Source organism: Ranitomeya imitator, chromosome 8 (genome assembly GCF_032444005.1).
Source record: "Ranitomeya imitator isolate aRanImi1 chromosome 8, aRanImi1.pri, whole genome shotgun sequence".
Classification (NCBI taxonomy): domain Eukaryota; kingdom Metazoa; phylum Chordata; class Amphibia; order Anura; family Dendrobatidae; genus Ranitomeya; species Ranitomeya imitator.
This window is the reverse complement of record NC_091289.1, coordinates 45026548-45047052: the sequence shown is the minus strand read 5'-3', so window position 1 is coordinate 45047052 and position 20505 is coordinate 45026548. Positions and strand designations below refer to the sequence as shown.

The 20505-nt window shown below is 48.9% G+C and overlaps 1 protein-coding gene across 2 annotated transcripts in view; it reads right to left on the bottom strand.

The window, feature by feature from the left end:
- NT5DC2 (5'-nucleotidase domain containing 2) overlaps nucleotides 1-20505 on the bottom strand; it is a 77430-nt gene that overhangs the window by 39271 nt on the left and 17654 nt on the right. For both annotated transcript variants that reach the window (XM_069736836.1, XM_069736837.1), the window contains exons 5-6: nucleotides 18904-18997; nucleotides 18177-18305 (exon numbers count right to left, since the gene is read on the bottom strand). In XM_069736836.1, the coding sequence (XP_069592937.1) occupies nucleotides 18177-18305; nucleotides 18904-18997 (223 nt within the window). The remainder of the gene's footprint in view (nucleotides 1-18176; nucleotides 18306-18903; nucleotides 18998-20505) is intronic.

The following is a 20505-nucleotide window of genomic DNA, read 5'->3' as shown; positions in this document are numbered from 1 at the left end:
ATGAAATAGATTCAGCAAAGTGAGGCCCGATATTCTAGATAGAGCGAGGATAGTAAAGAGAACTTTGCAGTCTACAAAAAACCCTAAAGCAAAAAACCACGCAAAGGGGGCAAAAAGACCCACCGTGCCGAACTAACGGCACGGCGGTACACCCTTTGCGTCTCAGAGCTTCCAGCAAAAACAAATAGACAAGCTGGACAGAAAAAACAGCAACAAAAGCAAAGAAGCACTTATCTAAGCAGAGCAGCAGGCCACAGGAAAGATCCAGAAGCTCAGATCCAACACTGGAACATTGACAAGGAGCAAGGAAGACAGAATCAGGTGGAGTTAAATAACAAGGCAGCCAACGAGCTCACCAGAACACCTGAGGGAGGAAGCCCAGAAGCTGCAGTACCACTTGTGACCACAGGAGTGAATTCAGCCACAGAATTCACAACAGTACCCCCCCCTTGAGGAGGGGTCACCGAACCCTCACCAGAGCCCCCAGGCCGACCAGGATGAGCCACATGAAAGGCACGAACAAGATCTGGAGCATGGACATCAGAGGCAAAAACCCAGGAATTATCTTCCTGAGCATAACCCTTCCATTTAACCAGATACTGGAGTTTCCGTCTAGAGACACGAGAATCCAAAATTTTCTCCACAATATACTCCAATTCCCCCTCCACCAAAACAGGGGCAGGAGGCTCAACAGATGGAACCATAGGTGCCACGTATCTCCGCAACAACGACCTATGGAATACATTATGTATGGAAAAGGAGTCCGGGAGGGTCAGACGAAAGGACACAGGATTGAGAATCTCAGAAATCCTATACGGACCAATAAAACGAGGTTTAAATTTAGGAGAGGAAACCTTCATAGGAATATGACGAGAAGATAACCAAACCAGATCCCCAACACGAAGTCGGGGACCCACACGGCGTCTGCGATTAGCGAAAAGCTGAGCCTTCTCCTGGGACAAGGTCAAATTGTCCACTACCTGAGTCCAGATCTGCTGCAACCTGTCCACCACAGAATCCACACCAGGACAGTCCGAAGACTCAACCTGTCCTGAAGAGAAACGAGGATGGAACCCAGAATTGCAGAAAAATGGAGAGACCAAGGTAGCCGAGCTGGCCCGATTATTAAGGGCGAACTCAGCCAACGGCAAAAAGGACACCCAATCATCCTGGTCTGCAGAAACAAAACATCTCAGATATGTTTCCAAGGTCTGATTGGTTCGTTCGGTCTGGCCATTAGTCTGAGGATGGAAAGCCGAGGAAAAAGATAGGTCAATGCCCATCCTACCACAAAAGGCTCGCCAGAACCTTGAAACAAACTGGGAACCTCTGTCAGAAACAATATTCTCAGGAATGCCATGCAAACGAACCACATGCTGGAAGAACAAAGGCACCAAATCAGAGGAGGAAGGCAATTTAACCAAGGGCACCAGATGGACCATTTTAGAAAAGCGATCACAGACCACCCAAATGACTGACATCTTTTGAGAAACGGGAAGGTCAGAAATGAAATCCATCGAAATATGTGTCCAAGGCCTCTTCGGGACCGGCAAGGGCAAAAGCAACCCACTGGCACGTGAACAGCAGGGCTTAGCCCTAGCACAAATCCCACAGGACTGCACAAAAGTACGTACATCCCGTGACAGAGATGGCCACCAGAAGGATCTAGCCACTAACTCTCTGGTACCAAAGATTCCTGGATGACCAGCCAACACCGAACAATGAAGTTCAGAGATAACTTTACTGGTCCACCTATCAGGGACGAACAGTTTCTCGGCCGGACAACGATCAGGTTTATTAGCCTGAAATTTTTGCAACACTCGCCGCAAATCAGGGGAGATGGCAGACACAATGACTCCTTCCTTGAGGATACTCGCCGGCTCAGATAAACCCGGAGAGTCGGGCACAAAACTCCTAGACAGAGCATCCGCCTTCACATTTTTAGAGCCCGGAAGGTACGAAATCACAAAATCGAAGCGAGCAAAAAATAACGACCAACGGGCCTGTCTAGGATTCAAGCGCTTGGCAGACTCGAGATAAGTAAGGTTCTTATGATCAGTCAATACCACCACGCGATGCTTAGCTCCTTCAAGCCAATGACGCCACTCCTCGAATGCCCACTTCATGGCCAGCAACTCTCGGTTGCCCACATCATAATTACGCTCAGCAGCAGAAAACTTCCTGGAAAAGAAAGCACATGGTTTCAACACTGAGCAACCAGAACCTCTCTGTGACAAAACCGCCCCTGCTCCAATCTCAGAAGCATCAACCTCGACCTGGAACGGAAGAGAAACATCTGGTTGACACAACACAGGGGCAGAACAAAAACGACGCTTCAACTCCTGAAAAGCTTCCACGGCACCAGAAGACCAATTAACCAAATCAGCACCCTTCTTGGTCAAATCGGTCAATGGTTTGGCAATGCTAGAAAAATTACAGATGAAGCGACGATAAAAATTAGCAAAGCCCAGGAACTTTTGCAGACTTTTCAGAGATGTCGGCTGAGTCCAATCCTGGATGGCTTGGACCTTAACCGGATCCATCTCGATAGTAGAAGGGGAAAAGATGAACCCCAAAAATGAAACTTTCTGCACACCGAAGAGACACTTTGATCCCTTCACAAACAAAGAATTAGCACGCAGGACCTGGAAAACCATTCTGACCTGCTTCACATGAGACTCCCAATCATCTGAGAAGATCAAAATGTCATCCAAGTAAACAATCAGGAATTTATCCAGATACTCATGGAAGATGTCATGCATAAAAGACTGAAAAACAGATGGAGCATTGGCAAGTCCGAACGGCATCACTAGATACTCAAAATGACCCTCGGGCGTATTAAATGCCGTTTTCCATTCATCTCCTTGCCTGATTCTCACCAGATTATACGCACCACGAAGATCTATCTTAGTGAACCAACTAGCCCCCTTAATCCGAGCAAACAAGTCAGATAACAATGGCAAGGGATACTGAAACTTAACAGTGATCTTATTAAGAAGGCGGTAATCAATACACGGTCTCAGCGAACCATCCTTCTTGGCTACAAAAAAGAACCCTGCTCCCAGTGGTGATGACGATGGGCGAATATGTCCCTTCTCCAGGGATTGCTTCACATAACTGCGCATAGCGGTGTGTTCAGGCACGGATAAACTAAATAAACGACCTTTAGGGAATTTACTACCAGGAATCAAATTGATAGCACAATCACAATCCCTATGCGGAGGTAGGGCATCGGACTTGGGCTCTTCAAATACATCCTGATAATCAGACAAGAACTCTGGGACCTCAGAAGGAGTGGATGACGAAATAGACAAAAATGGAACACCACCATGTACCCCCTGACAACCCCAGCTGGATACCGACATAGAGTTCCAATCCAATACTGGATTATGGGTTTGTAGCCATGGCAACCCCAACACGACCACATCATGCAGATTATGTAGCACCAGAAAGCGAATAACTTCCTGATGTGCAGGAGCCATGCACATGGTCAGCTGGGCCCAGTACTGAGGTTTATTCTTGGCCAAAGGTGTAGCATCAATACCTCTCAACGGAATAGGACACCGCAAAGGCTCCAAGAAAAACCCACAACGTTTAGCATAATCCAAATCCATCAGATTCAGGGCAGCGCCTGAATCCACAAACGCCATAACAGAATACGATGACAAAGAGCATATCAAGGTAATGGACAGAAGGAATTTGGACTGTACAGTACCAATGACGGCAGACCTATCGAACCGCTTAGTGCGCTTAGGACAATCAGAAATAGCATGAGTGGAATCACCACAGTAGAAACACAGCCCATTCAGACGTCTGTGTTCTTGCCGTTCAACTCTGGTCATAGTCCTATCGCACTGCATAGGCTCAGGTTTAATCTCAGACAATACCGCCAGATGGTGCACAGATTTACGCTCGCGCAAGCGTCGACCGATCTGAATGGCCAAAGACATAGACTCATTCAAACCAGCAGTCATAGGAAAACCCACCATGACATCCTTAAGAGCCTCAGAGAGACCCTTTCTGAACAAAGCTGCCAGCGCAGATTCATTCCACAGAGTGAGTACTGACCACTTCCAAAATTTCTGACAATATACTTCTATATCATCCTGACCCTGGCACAAAGCCAGCAAATTTTTCTCAGCCTGATCCACTGAATTATAAAGGTACAGATGATTGGCCTCGGGGAGACCAAAACATCCAACACCGCGGAGACACCATCACGTGTTTCTCAACGCAGTGATTCCAGAACACTGCCCCCATCCCTTATGGGAAATATGCAGATGCATGTAAAGAAGCTGCGGAGACACCATCACGTGTTTCTCGACGCAAGCAGTGAATAGCCAGGCCTTTCCCCGGGAAGGAACAACCACGGGAAGGGCAGCATCCTATGAAGGAAAGCCACCTATGCCAAGCATGGTATCCATCCACAGACAGCTGTTTCGGGGTTTTTGCCCCTCATCAGTGTGGAGTAGGAATCTGGCTATTAGGAGCAGTGCCTAGTAAAAAGGCTATAAAGGTACAGATGATTGGCCTCGGGGAGACCAAAACATCCAACACCGCGGAGACACCATCACGTGTTTCTCAACGCAGTGATTCCAGAACACTGCCCCCATCCCTTATGGGAAATATGCAGATGCATGTAAAGAAGCTGCGGAGACACCATCACGTGTTTCTCGACGCAAGCAGTGAATAGCCAGGCCTTTCCCCGGGAAGGAACAACCACGGGAAGGGCAGCATCCTATGAAGGAAAGCCACCTATGCCAAGCATGGTATCCATCCACAGACAGCTGTTTCGGGGTTTTTGCCCCTCATCAGTGTGGAGTAGGAATCTGGCTATTAGGAGCAGTGCCTAGTAAAAAGGCTATAAAGGTACAGATGATTGGCCTCGGGGAGACCAAAACATCCAACACCGCGGAGACACCATCACGTGTTTCTCAACGCAGTGATTCCAGAACACTGCCCCCATCCCTTATGGGAAATATGCAGATGCATGTAAAGAAGCTGCGGAGACACCATCACGTGTTTCTCGACGCAAGCAGTGAATAGCCAGGCCTTTCCCCGGGAAGGAACAACCACGGGAAGGGCAGCATCCTATGAAGGAAAGCCACCTATGCCAAGCATGGTATCCATCCACAGACAGCTGTTTCGGGGTTTTTGCCCCTCATCAGTGTGGAGTAGGAATCTGGCTATTAGGAGCAGTGCCTAGTAAAAAGGCTATAAAGGTACAGATGATTGGCCTCGGGGAGACCAAAACATCCAACACCGCGGAGACACCATCACGTGTTTCTCAACGCAGTGATTCCAGAACACTGCCCCCATCCCTTATGGGAAATATGCAGATGCATGTAAAGAAGCTGCGGAGACACCATCACGTGTTTCTCGACGCAAGCAGTGAATAGCCAGGCCTTTCCCCGGGAAGGAACAACCACGGGAAGGGCAGCATCCTATGAAGGAAAGCCACCTATGCCAAGCATGGTATCCATCCACAGACAGCTGTTTCGGGGTTTTTGCCCCTCATCAGTGTGGAGTAAGAATCTGGCTATTAGGAGCAGTGCCTAGTAAAAAGGCTATAAAGGTACAGATGATTGGCCTCGGGGAGACCAAAACATCCAACACCGCGGAGACACCATCACGTGTTTCTCAACGCAGTGATTCCAGAACACTGCCCCCATCCCTTATGGGAAATATGCAGATGCATGTAAAGAAGCTGCGGAGACACCATCACGTGTTTCTCGACGCAAGCAGTGAATAGCCAGGCCTTTCCCCGGGAAGGAACAACCACGGGAAGGGCAGCATCCTATGAAGGAAAGCCACCTATGCCAAGCATGGTATCCATCCACAGACAGCTGTTTCGGGGTTTTTGCCCCTCATCAGTGTGGAGTAGGAATCTGGCTATTAGGAGCAGTGCCTAGTAAAAAGGCTATAAAGGTACAGATGATTGGCCTCGGGGAGACCAAAACATCCAACACCGCGGAGACACCATCACGTGTTTCTCAACGCAGTGATTCCAGAACACTGCCCCCATCCCTTATGGGAAATATGCAGATGCATGTAAAGAAGCTGCGGAGACACCATCACGTGTTTCTCGACGCAAGCAGTGAATAGCCAGGCCTTTCCCCGGGAAGGAACAACCACGGGAAGGGCAGCATCCTATGAAGGAAAGCCACCTATGCCAAGCATGGTATCCATCCACAGACAGCTGTTTCGGGGTTTTTGCCCCTCATCAGTGTGGAGTAGGAATCTGGCTATTAGGAGCAGTGCCTAGTAAAAAGGCTATAAAGGTACAGATGATTGGCCTCGGGGAGACCAAAACATCCAACACCGCGGAGACACCATCACGTGTTTCTCAACGCAGTGATTCCAGAACACTGCCCCCATCCCTTATGGGAAATATGCAGATGCATGTAAAGAAGCTGCGGAGACACCATCACGTGTTTCTCGACGCAAGCAGTGAATAGCCAGGCCTTTCCCCGGGAAGGAACAACCACGGGAAGGGCAGCATCCTATGAAGGAAAGCCACCTATGCCAAGCATGGTATCCATCCACAGACAGCTGTTTCGGGGTTTTTGCCCCTCATCAGTGTGGAGTAGGAATCTGGCTATTAGGAGCAGTGCCTAGTAAAAAGGCTATAAAGGTACAGATGATTGGCCTCGGGGAGACCAAAACATCCAACACCGCGGAGACACCATCACGTGTTTCTCAACGCAGTGATTCCAGAACACTGCCCCCATCCCTTATGGGAAATATGCAGATGCATGTAAAGAAGCTGCGGAGACACCATCACGTGTTTCTCGACGCAAGCAGTGAATAGCCAGGCCTTTCCCCGGGAAGGAACAACCACGGGAAGGGCAGCATCCTATGAAGGAAAGCCACCTATGCCAAGCATGGTATCCATCCACAGACAGCTGTTTCGGGGTTTTTGCCCCTCATCAGTGTGGAGTAGGAATCTGGCTATTAGGAGCAGTGCCTAGTAAAAAGGCTATAAAGGTACAGATGATTGGCCTCGGGGAGACCAAAACATCCAACACCGCGGAGACACCATCACGTGTTTCTCAACGCAGTGATTCCAGAACACTGCCCCCATCCCTTATGGGAAATATGCAGATGCATGTAAAGAAGCTGCGGAGACACCATCACGTGTTTCTCGACGCAAGCAGTGAATAGCCAGGCCTTTCCCCGGGAAGGAACAACCACGGGAAGGGCAGCATCCTATGAAGGAAAGCCACCTATGCCAAGCATGGTATCCATCCACAGACAGCTGTTTCGAGGCCAATCATCTGTACCTTTATAGCCTTTTTACTAGGCACTGCTCCTAATAGCCAGATTCCTACTCCACACTGATGAGGGGCAAAAACCCCGAAACAGCTGTCTGTGGATGGATACCATGCTTGGCATAGGTGGCTTTCCTTCATAGGATGCTGCCCTTCCCGTGGTTGTTCCTTCCCGGGGAAAGGCCTGGCTATTCACTGCTTGCGTCGAGAAACACGTGATGGTGTCTCCGCAGCTTCTTTACATGCATCTGCATATTTCCCATAAGGGATGGGGGCAGTGTTCTGGAATCACTGCGTTGAGAAACACGTGATGGTGTCTCCGCGGTGTTGGATGTTTTGGTCTCCCCGAGGCCAATCATCTGTACCTTTATAGCCTTTTTACTAGGCACTGCTCCTAATAGCCAGATTCCTACTCCACACTGATGAGGGGCAAAAACCCCGAAACAGCTGTCTGTGGATGGATACCATGCTTGGCATAGGTGGCTTTCCTTCATAGGATGCTGCCCTTCCCGTGGTTGTTCCTTCCCGGGGAAAGGCCTGGCTATTCACTGCTTGCGTCGAGAAACACGTGATGGTGTCTCCGCAGCTTCTTTACATGCATCTGCATATTTCCCATAAGGGATGGGGGCAGTGTTCTGGAATCACTGCGTTGAGAAACACGTGATGGTGTCTCCGCGGTGTTGGATGTTTTGGTCTCCCCGAGGCCAATCATCTGTACCTTTATAGCCTTTTTACTAGGCACTGCTCCTAATAGCCAGATTCCTACTCCACACTGATGAGGGGCAAAAACCCCGAAACAGCTGTCTGTGGATGGATACCATGCTTGGCATAGGTGGCTTTCCTTCATAGGATGCTGCCCTTCCCGTGGTTGTTCCTTCCCGGGGAAAGGCCTGGCTATTCACTGCTTGCGTCGAGAAACACGTGATGGTGTCTCCGCAGCTTCTTTACATGCATCTGCATATTTCCCATAAGGGATGGGGGCAGTGTTCTGGAATCACTGCGTTGAGAAACACGTGATGGTGTCTCCGCGGTGTTGGATGTTTTGGTCTCCCCGAGGCCAATCATCTGTACCTTTATAGCCTTTTTACTAGGCACTGCTCCTAATAGCCAGATTCCTACTCCACACTGATGAGGGGCAAAAACCCCGAAACAGCTGTCTGTGGATGGATACCATGCTTGGCATAGGTGGCTTTCCTTCATAGGATGCTGCCCTTCCCGTGGTTGTTCCTTCCCGGGGAAAGGCCTGGCTATTCACTGCTTGCGTCGAGAAACACGTGATGGTGTCTCCGCAGCTTCTTTACATGCATCTGCATATTTCCCATAAGGGATGGGGGCAGTGTTCTGGAATCACTGCGTTGAGAAACACGTGATGGTGTCTCCGCGGTGTTGGATGTTTTGGTCTCCCCGAGGCCAATCATCTGTACCTTTATAGCCTTTTTACTAGGCACTGCTCCTAATAGCCAGATTCCTACTCCACACTGATGAGGGGCAAAAACCCCGAAACAGCTGTCTGTGGATGGATACCATGCTTGGCATAGGTGGCTTTCCTTCATAGGATGCTGCCCTTCCCGTGGTTGTTCCTTCCCGGGGAAAGGCCTGGCTATTCACTGCTTGCGTCGAGAAACACGTGATGGTGTCTCCGCAGCTTCTTTACATGCATCTGCATATTTCCCATAAGGGATGGGGGCAGTGTTCTGGAATCACTGCGTTGAGAAACACGTGATGGTGTCTCCGCGGTGTTGGATGTTTTGGTCTCCCCGAGGCCAATCATCTGTACCTTTATAGCCTTTTTACTAGGCACTGCTCCTAATAGCCAGATTCCTACTCCACACTGATGAGGGGCAAAAACCCCGAAACAGCTGTCTGTGGATGGATACCATGCTTGGCATAGGTGGCTTTCCTTCATAGGATGCTGCCCTTCCCGTGGTTGTTCCTTCCCGGGGAAAGGCCTGGCTATTCACTGCTTGCGTCGAGAAACACGTGATGGTGTCTCCGCAGCTTCTTTACATGCATCTGCATATTTCCCATAAGGGATGGGGGCAGTGTTCTGGAATCACTGCGTTGAGAAACACGTGATGGTGTCTCCGCGGTGTTGGATGTTTTGGTCTCCCCGAGGCCAATCATCTGTACCTTTATAGCCTTTTTACTAGGCACTGCTCCTAATAGCCAGATTCCTACTCCACACTGATGAGGGGCAAAAACCCCGAAACAGCTGTCTGTGGATGGATACCATGCTTGGCATAGGTGGCTTTCCTTCATAGGATGCTGCCCTTCCCGTGGTTGTTCCTTCCCGGGGAAAGGCCTGGCTATTCACTGCTTGCGTCGAGAAACACGTGATGGTGTCTCCGCAGCTTCTTTACATGCATCTGCATATTTCCCATAAGGGATGGGGGCAGTGTTCTGGAATCACTGCGTTGAGAAACACGTGATGGTGTCTCCGCGGTGTTGGATGTTTTGGTCTCCCCGAGGCCAATCATCTGTACCTTTATAGCCTTTTTACTAGGCACTGCTCCTAATAGCCAGATTCCTACTCCACACTGATGAGGGGCAAAAACCCCGAAACAGCTGTCTGTGGATGGATACCATGCTTGGCATAGGTGGCTTTCCTTCATAGGATGCTGCCCTTCCCGTGGTTGTTCCTTCCCGGGGAAAGGCCTGGCTATTCACTGCTTGCGTCGAGAAACACGTGATGGTGTCTCCGCAGCTTCTTTACATGCATCTGCATATTTCCCATAAGGGATGGGGGCAGTGTTCTGGAATCACTGCGTTGAGAAACACGTGATGGTGTCTCCGCGGTGTTGGATGTTTTGGTCTCCCCGAGGCCAATCATCTGTACCTTTATAGCCTTTTTACTAGGCACTGCTCCTAATAGCCAGATTCCTACTCCACACTGATGAGGGGCAAAAACCCCGAAACAGCTGTCTGTGGATGGATACCATGCTTGGCATAGGTGGCTTTCCTTCATAGGATGCTGCCCTTCCCGTGGTTGTTCCTTCCCGGGGAAAGGCCTGGCTATTCACTGCTTGCGTCGAGAAACACGTGATGGTGTCTCCGCAGCTTCTTTACATGATCCACTGAATTAGGCTCATCGTACAGCAATCCGAGCGCCAGGAAAAACGCATCGACACCACTCAATGCAGGGTCTCCTGGCGCAAGAGAAAATGCCCAGTCCTGAGGGTCGCCGCGCAAAAAAGAAATAATAATCAAAACCTGTTGAACTGAATTACCAGAAGAATGAGGTTTCAAGGCCAGAAATAGCTTACAATTATTTTTGAAGCTCAGAAACTTAGTTCTATCACCAAAAAACAAATCAGGAATAGGAATTCTTGGTTCTAGCATAGATTTCTGATCAATTGTATCTTGAATCTTTTGTACATTTATAACGAGATTATCCATTGAAGAGCACAGAGCCTGAATATCCATGTCCACAGCTGTGTCCTGAAGCACCCTAATGTCTAGGGGGAAAAAAAGACTGAACACAGAGCTGAGAAAAAAAAATGATGTCAAAACTTCTTTTTTCCCTCTATTGAGAATCATTAGTAAGGCTCCTTGTACTGTTATGAAGGCAATCCAGTAACACAGTGTGCCAGTAATCAGAGCACATACAGTGATCTGACAATAACCCAAAAACAATAGAACGAGCTCTGAGACGTGGAATCTCTGTAGACCGCAATACCTGAACCTATCCTAAACACAACTAAAGGCAGCTGTGGATTGCGCCTGACACTACCTATGCAACTCGGCACAGCCTGAGGAACTGACTAGCCTGAAGATAGAAATACAAGCCTGACTTGCCTCAGAGAAATACCCCAAAGGAAAAGGCAGCCCCCCACATATAATGACTGTTAGCAAGATGAAAAGACAAAACGTAGGGATGAAATAGATTCAGCAAAGTGAGGCCCGATATTCTAGATAGAGCGAGGATAGCAAAGAGAACTTTGCAGTCTACAAAAAACCCTAAAGCAAAAAACCACGCAAAGGGGGCAAAAAGACCCACCGTGCCGAACTTACGGCACGGCGGTACACCCTTTGCGTCTCAGAGCTTCCAGCAAAAACAAATAGACAAGCTGGACAGAAAAAACAGCAACAAAAGCAAAGAAGCACTTATCTAAGCAGAGCAGCAGGCCACAGGAAAGATCCAGAAGCTCAGATCCAACACTGGAACATTGACAAGGAGCAAGGAAGACAGAATCAGGTGGAGTTAAATAACAAGGCAGCCAACGAGCTCACCAGAACACCTGAGGGAGGAAGCCCAGAAGCTGCAGTACCACTTGTGACCACAGGAGTGAATTTAGCCACAGAATTCACAACAACGTACCCACTCGGAGCACTCACTTCTTCCAGATTATGGAGAACCCATTCCGTTTTGTGGACTAGAGCCGAAAGAGATGAGAGGACGATGCCCCTGCGACAGTGGGAATACAATACCACCTTGGCAACGAGGGAAGGGGATGGCTTGAGGGCAACCTTGCCTTGATAGTAATAAGGAAAAAAGACAAAGAACAGAGCGTCGAGTTCTGAAGACTCATCAGGAGGACAAGAACGCAGAGGAAAAAGGGGAGTGACCTTCCCTGATAGTAAAGTCTGTCCGGATCAAAAAAGGAGTCCACTGTATGATGCCCAGGGCCATTAAGGTCCCACAGATCTAACGGTACGCGGTAGGGAAGAACTACAGGTTAAGGCTCCCTGCGAGAAAGTCCATATTTCCAGTTTTGTCGCAATAAGACGGAAAAATACTAGTACCACAAGCGAGAAAACCTGACATGGTCAGTGCGGGTCTCCCGGGATCACTGGGGCCCTTCCTGCTTCCGAAAAGAGCTCAGTCGTAGTGGAAGAGGGGTTATGGAAATTGGTACCATGGAAGAACAGAGCATGCACTGCGATGGTCTTGGATCTCGAGGCCAAACCATGAACTGGAGTACATTGGCGTCCAGCTTGGACGCCATCCGACCTACATCTGGAGTACTTCAGTGAAGGCAGATCCGATGGAAGACTTCCGAGTGAAGTTCCCACTCACTTGAGGAGAAACCCTGACGGCTGAAGATGTCAGCCGCCCAGTGTTCTACTCCAGGGATATGTACTGTTGAGATCACCGAATGATAGATCTCGGCCCATCAGAGAGTGTGAGGTACCTTGGCCATGGTGCTTGACTGTGGGTACTTGCTAGATGGTTGACGTGTGGCACAGCCGTGGCATTATCCAATTGAAGACGAATGGTTGACCCGCCTAAAGGCAGTGGACCTGCTGTAGGATTAGCCGTACCGTTCGGATCTCCAGAGAAATGATCGGGAGAAGAAGACTGGCATTGGTATTCCCTAATAACCATTGGACCAGGAGAAGGCTCTGGATGAGGAAGGAGCTCAGAGGCTACCCTTTGAAAGCCTGATTGACTTGCTGAAAATGACCGTAGCGAAGGAAACTGCTTCCATTGTCGTCTTTTTCCTCAGAACCCTCCTAGCGAATTGAATGAACCGAGGGAATGAGTGATCAAGTGCACAAGCTCCCTGTTGAAGGGCCACGACCTTGACTCGAGAGAGAATAACCATCCTTCTTGGGCAGGATCATCCTCAAAGAGGATCTGCTGAGCTGAGAATGAGGAAAAAAACTTGTCTAAGTTTAGCTGCTAGCCCAAGTGAGAGGGTATTGCAAGTGATATAGACGACTCCGCGTAGTCCTTGAAGAGCGGCTACAAAGTCGACCAAATAGGGCAGGACGACCATGCTTCTAGGGTGCAAGAAGCACATGACAACCGTCATGACCCTTGCAACCACTCTGGTGTGGTAGCCAGGCCGAAGGGCAAGGTCGTGACTTGAAAATGCTGTTCGCGAATGGAAAGGCGAAGAGATTATTGTAGAGGGGAGAAATAGGCATGTGAGGGTAAGAATCCCGAATGTCGATGGATGCCAGAAAAGTCCACCTTTTTCTGTTGAAGTAATGGCTGAGCGGAGGAACTCCATCAGAAAAAAGGAGGACCTTGTCGAAGGTTGTTAGAAGTTTGAGGTCCAGGAATGGTGATACTTTTCATTCCCTCCTTTTTGGAACCAAGATCCCTTAGATCTAGACTGTCCTGGACAACGCTTCCACTGCTGGTTGGGTCTGTAGAAGAGATACGATCCCTTGCTAGTCTCCCGCTCAGAAGATTTGATTGGCCAGCTATACTGTTGAAACCAAGTAGTTAAGGTCTCTGACCAGGAGACTATTGGTCAAGCAACCCATGTGGCGGCTAAGGAAGGGTAGAGCGCTGAACCCGAAACCACAAGACAGAACGAACTAGATTTGCTATCCGACCGACTGTGGTATCTTAATTGATGATACATCGGGCAGGGATACTGGTAGGTATACCACAAGAAATTCTACCCGGTTAGTCTGCCAAGTGGCAGAATGCGGGACTGCAACCAGCAGGTCTCTTGCCATCGTCGTGCAGGGTAGAAAATTAGGAACCCTCGATCCACCATCCTCTTAACAGGGACGTGGAGAGGAATCGTCCGCTTTCTTGCATCATCCGCTAAATAGTGGTGATACAAAGGGGGGGTGCTCGGACGCCAAAAATGTGTGCCTCTGTACATCCCCAGAGTTGAGGCCCCCGAGTGGACAGGGCAGGTTGTCTAGCGTTAGGCCTGGATGCAGAAGAGGATACATGGAGGCGACACTGCATGTGCTCGCCTGTTGAAGGTGTGGGGGGAAATCGGTGCCCTGTAAAGGACCCGTCGCCCATAAAAATCCAACCAGGTATGGCATCCTACTTAGAGGCTTCTGTCCAGTGAATCGCTCGTCAATTTGTTGATGGCATAAATAGAGAGTCCCTCTTTTTCAGAAGCTCTGGCAATCCAAGGCAATATCCGATCCATATTCAGCGTTGTTCTCAACAAATCATAGGGGAGAGATCAGGAAAAGAAAACTTCCATTTTCTAGAACCTGTACGTTTTTCTAGAATACTTGCAGCCCCTGCTAGCCGACGGCTCCCATTGTAGGAGAGGGAGCATGTTGAGTGCTCCAGAGCTCATTTAGGGTGACCAGCTTAGGATTGATGATGTGCTCTTAAGACCAGTAAATACTGGTCATGCGTCTTTAAGACTAGGGAATACTGGTCATGTGCCTTTAAGACCAGGGAATACTGGTCTTGTGCCTTTAGGAGGAGGACATACTGTTCATGTGCCTTTAAAAGCAGGGCCTACTGGTCATGTGCCTTTAAGAACCAGGACATACTTGTCATGTACCTTTAAGTCCAGGACATACTGGTCATGTGCCTTTAAAACCAGGGCATACTGGTCATTTGCGTTTAAGACCAGGGCATACTGGTCATGTGCCTTTAAGACCAGGGCATACTGGTCACGTGCCTGTAAGACCAGGGCATACTGGTCATGTTCCTTTAAGACCAGGGCATACTGGTCATGTGCCTTTAAAAACCAGGGCATACTGGTCATGTGCCTTTAAGACTAGGGCATACTGGCCATGTGCGTAAGACCAGGGCATACTGGTCATGTGCCTTTAAGACCAGGAAATACTGGTCATGTGCCTTTAAGAACCAGGACATACTTGTCATATACCTTTAAGTCCAGGACATACTGGTCATGTGCCTTTAAAACCAGGGTATACTGGTCATTTGCCTTTAAGACCAGGAATGCTGGTCATGCGCCTTTAAGACCAGGAATGCTGGTCATGTGCCTTTAAGACCAGGGCATACTGGCCATGTGCGTAAGACCAGGGCATGCTGGTCATGTGCCTTTAAGACCGGGGCATTTTTTAAGGATTATGCCAGAGGTGGAGCCCCTTGAGGGGAACTAGGTACTCTGGGAAGAGCCGGGATCGGCGGCAGCAGAGGCTCCTGTGTGCCCCTTTTAAACTAGGGAACCTTTAAGACCAGGGAATGCTGGTCATGTGTTTATTAAAAAAACATCGAAAGCTGGGGATGCACCTATAAGCCCAGCGACTACTGGGCATGAGTCTTTAAGACCAGGGAATGAGGTCATGTACCCTTAAGACCCGTGCCTTTAAGACCGGAGCTTGCAGGACAACCATAGATTGCAGGTCTTAAGTATTTAAAACAGGGAACGCTAGTCCCTTTATGCTGCCGGGATGCGTGCGGGGGAGGGGTGCGGAGGAGGGGTGCGATTCACCTTACCGAGATTTTGAGTCCCCCGTCTGGAATAGCGCTGACTTCAGCGCTGAAAACCGCCGGCAGCAGCCCCTTCCAGATGAACTAGGGACCGGAAATGGCAGGAGGAAGAAGATGGCCGCCGAGAATAGCAGAGATCTCGTCTTGAATGAGAAGCGCCTGAATAGGGGGGCGGAGCCGCTACAATGATGCAAGTGGTGGGCGGGGCTTCCCAGGATGCGGCCTAAACAGGGCCGAAGCCGGGGACTAAATTTATGGTTTCGGCCGGCGCGCATCCGCGGACTGTAGAGGAAATGTGCCGCGAAGCTCTGTGGGGACCCTGCCGCTATGGAGCCCTCCTATGACCGCCGGAAAAAACAACTCCTCACGGTGAACTTACCCCGATATGAAGGGGATGGCAGATGCTGCAGGTCAGAGCTGTGCCCGGGGTAGATAAGACGGTGCAGGGTTGGGGAGCCTCCATCCACCATCCCTGCAGAAGGGGGGTGGAGAGGGACCGTCTGCCTCCTACCATCATCCGCTTTTTCAGTGGTGGTGCAGTGGGGGCTGCTCGGACGCCACGCTGGAAGGTGCCTCTGTACAGCCGAGGGTAAAACCTGGTGGACAGGGCTGAATGTCCGGCAATAGGCCTGGCTGCAGAAGAGGATACTGGAGGTGACACTCCAGTGCTCGTCTGATAAGGGAGGGGGGAGATCGGTGCCCATGAAGGGGCCCGTCGCCCCTAAAATCAGCTCAGGCAGTGGCATCCCACGTCGCAGGAGAGGATACGGAGAGGTGAAACTCCCGTGCTCGCCTGTTGTTGGTTCGGGGGAGATCGGAACATGAAAGAATCCGTCGCCCCATTCGTCCGTTGTAAAAGGTAAAAAGAGTTCTTTGGGTCTGAATAGCAGACCCGTCCGTGTGCCTCCTACGGACACTAAGCAAGAACTGGTTAGCTGGGAGCCAGCAGGAGGGTGTATACTGCAGGGGAGGAGCTAACTTTATTTGTATTACTTAAGGTACCTTCACACTCAGCGACGCTGCAGCGATACCGACAGCGATGTCGATCGCTGCAGCGTCGCTGTTTGGTCGCTGGAGAGCTGTCACACAGACAGCTCTCCAGCGACCAACGATCCCGAGGTCCCCGGGTAACCAGGGTAAACATCGGGTTACTAAGCGCAGGGCCGCGCTTAGTAACCCGATGTTTACCCTGGTTACCAGCGTAAAAGTAAAAAAAACAAACACTACATACTTACCTACCGCTGTCTGTCCCCGGCGCTCTGCCTTCCTGCACTGACTGTGAGCACAGCGGCCGGAAAGCAGAGCGGTGACGTCACCGCTCTGCTTTCCGGCTGACCGACGCTCACAGCCAGTACAGGAGGAGTGCAGAGAAGCTGAGCGCCGGGGACAGACAGCGGTAGGTAAGTATGTAGTGTTTGTTTTTCTTTACTTTTACGCTGGTAACCAGGGTAAACATCGGGTTACTAAGCGCGGCCCTGCGCTTAGTAACCCGAAGTTTACCCTGGTTACCAGTGAAGACATCGCTGGATCGGTGTCACACACGCTGATCCAGCGATGTCTGCAGGGAGTCCAGCGACGAAATAAAGTTCTGGACTTTCCTCAGCGACCAACGATCTCCCAGCAGGGGCCTGATCGTTGGTCGCTGTCACACAGAACGATCTCCTTAACGATATCGTTGCTACGTCACAAAAAGCAACGATATCGTTAACGATATCGTTATGTGTGAAGGTACCTTTAGTGTCAGCCTCCTGGTGGCAGCAGCATACACCCATGGTCTGTGTCCCCCAATGAGGCGAAGGAGAAAAGAAGTGCATGTCATTTGTTTTGTGCGGATCTGCAGCGCTTCTGCACCCTTCCACTATAGAAATCCGCAGTGGTAAAAAACGCAGAAAATCTGCATCAATTCCGCATAAAAACCGCACAAAATCCGCATAAAATCCGCAGCAAATCTGCGCCTGCGATTTCTGCCAGGAGATGCGGATTTTGTACAGAAAATCCTGCATCCCATTCCGCAACATGTGCACATAGCCTTAGTGGTGTTATTGTGCCAGGGTTGTCTATTGATATGTCGCACTCTGCCATGAACAAGAGGGGAAAACGTGTCAATCGCTGACGCGAGAGTGGCATCGTAGAAAGCAGTGGCACTGTCTGTGTCTTGGAGTGAGGATATGGATGCCAGTGGTAGGATAGAGTCAGAGAGCGTGTGGGCTTCTAGGTGTGTGAGGTTGCTGTGGGGGTGCGCATGATGCTGGACATGGGTGACCGGTGAGGAGGAGGACAGGGATGAGAAAGTGAGAAGATGGTGGTCAGATAGAGGAGGTGGTGAAGTTAGATCGAGAGCAGAGACGGGTGAAGACCATTTTATTAGAGAGAATGTCATTTTTCTCCCCCACTCATCCCTCATTTTTTGTATCTTGCATTGATCATTCTAAAAACTGCTCAAATTTGTCCTCAGTGAGGGATCCAATTGCGCCTGCTGCCTAAAAATTCTATGGAGAGCAGTAGGAATAAAAGATTAATGGAGACTGGAGCAAAGAGAGACAGAGAGAGACTGCTGAGGCTTCTAGTGCAGAGGGAAAGCTACAAAATGCAGGATATAAGTGGTATAATACCAGAAATCATATTATTCCTCATGTTCATGAGACTTATTCTGAAAACTAACCAGAAAGCACAACTACATACAAGCGATTATAGCTTCCATCGATATGCCCATATTTGTCTAATCTCCAATATTGTACGCCATCCTCACGAAATTAGGAGTGCTCCTAACTCTGGTTTTTGACACTTACGGTTGTATCTTTATAAAGATGAACTGGGTCAAAGTCGATCCCATTGCTGATGAAGAAATCAGTGACGCAAGAAATGAGAGTCATCTCCGGTAGAGAGAAAATGTCCATGAACTGCTTCATTGTTGGACCCTATAATAGATAAACACCATTGTATCATGGAGGCAAATGCTCAAACTAGTTCATAGATTTTAGCTACTTAATCAAACAGGACGTAACACTGTAAGGAGGCTTTCACATTGTGTACAGAGGCACTTGTTCATCGCCCCATCAGGGCTTACATCCAAACCCCCCGGAAAATGGGATTAGGATTATGGGCCGACGGAGCCATAGACTACAACGGTGCTGACAGAGCACACGTTTGCTCTATCGGCACCATTCTAGTCTATGGCCCCGTCAGCTCTTCCAACTATGGTTTTCTCTGAATCGTTCCAGCATTTCAGAGTAAATTATACTTAGTGGCAATCATGCCGACCGTGGTTTTGGCAGCGTTAGTCCAGTGGTAGATCTCTTTAACACAATTACAGAAGAGTTAATGATATTTATAAGTAGGTGGAATAAATAACAGAATGGGTGTGAATAGGTTACACTGACAAAACGGCTTTCTTATAATGATAGAGCAGAGCTTTTATTTTTGGGCTAACAGGAAAAGAAGGATTTTTGGATTAGTTATGGGGGTAACATTACATGGAACCAATCAATGCAGAGTTCTGGAGAAAAGAATGGATACCTTCCCATAGAAGTCGCTCATCTCAATAAGTGGAATATGCGGGGTGCCACCATATAAATCAATCACTTCATTATCTGGGACAGGCTTCAGTCCTCTAAGAGGGGAAAAAAAAAAAAAAATTAGGTCATTCTTCACAGAGGAAATGAAGGGTGAAATAATCCACTAATAACCAGGGAATTGGAGGAGAACTTTGGGAATTGGAGCACAGGCTGCGGGACGGTCCCCGGACAGAAAATAAACAAGAAGCAGACTTTCATTTATAGGAGACTGAGCAGCTTTGCAAAAAGTAAGAAATCCGTGTATCTGCTCAGTGCCTGAAAATAAAGCAAGTCTTCTCACACAATAAAAACGCTGCAGATGATCGCAGAATCCCAGATACAATTAACAGGGACAATGGATTTCACAATGAACGTTCTGCAGTGACTACAAGGATTAGATTACACTTTCACTCCAGATACCATAAAGGGCAATCTCACAATCTAGGCCTAAACCAGACAAAAGCCATTTAAAGGGAATCTGTCACCAGGTTTTTGATACCTCATCTATGAGCATCATGATGTAGGGACAAAGACCCTGAATCCAACGACGTATCACTTAATTTACTGAGTGTCGCAGTTCTGATACAATCAGAATTTTTAGATTTCGAAATGCAGCAGAGCTGAGAAATCTAGCCCAGCCCCCACCAGGCTCTATATGTACACTGTCTACAGCAGGGGTGTCAAACTGCATTCCTCAAGGGTTGCAAACAGGTCATGTTTTCAGGATTTCCTTGTACTGCACAGGTGATAATTTAATCACCTACACACATAATGATTACAGCACCTTGTGCAAAGCTAAGGAAATCTTGAAAACACGCATGGTTTGCGGCCCTCGAGGAATGCAGTTTAACACCCCTGGTCTACAGTCAAGGAGCTGATTATCACAGGAGGGGGTGGAGTTGGACTGGCAGTCGGATGCACATCTGCAACGATAATCTCCGGGTGATAAACTCTTCATTATAAGTAAACAAGAGCACATCGCTTCGCTTGATCAGAGGTGTAGCTAGGTTTTCTGGCACCTGGGGCAAGAATTCAGTTTGGCGCTACCCAACACCCCCCCTCCCCCAGCAAATATGCGATTTTAGTCATGTGCCAACGAGCTGCTCTCGCTAATTCAAAGTTCAGTGAAAGACAGAGAAGAAGGAACAGAAACTAGCTGTCACGTGACCATAAGCATGAAAATCGCATATGAGTGAAGAGTGGCCATGTGATGACTGCTGAATCCTGACAGTGAGTATTTTACACGCTCTTAGGATTGGCTACAGTGCTTCATTTGATAACTAAAGGGCTTGTACAGGTTTGAGATGAACGTCTACAGTCACTCTAGGTGACTGAAGCTTCTGAATTCTCACAGCACATGCACTGTACACTTTTAGGATTCTCCCTTGCCGATGCAAGAGTGGATGGTCATGTGAGCACAAGCATACAATTTGTGTCCTTCTGGCCACATTCCAACTAGACGTGTCCAACTTCGCTCAGTTCATTTTCATTGAGTGAGGCGACGCATGTCTAGTTGGAAAGTGACCACATGTATGCAAATCACATACTTGCAGTTTTGTGACGT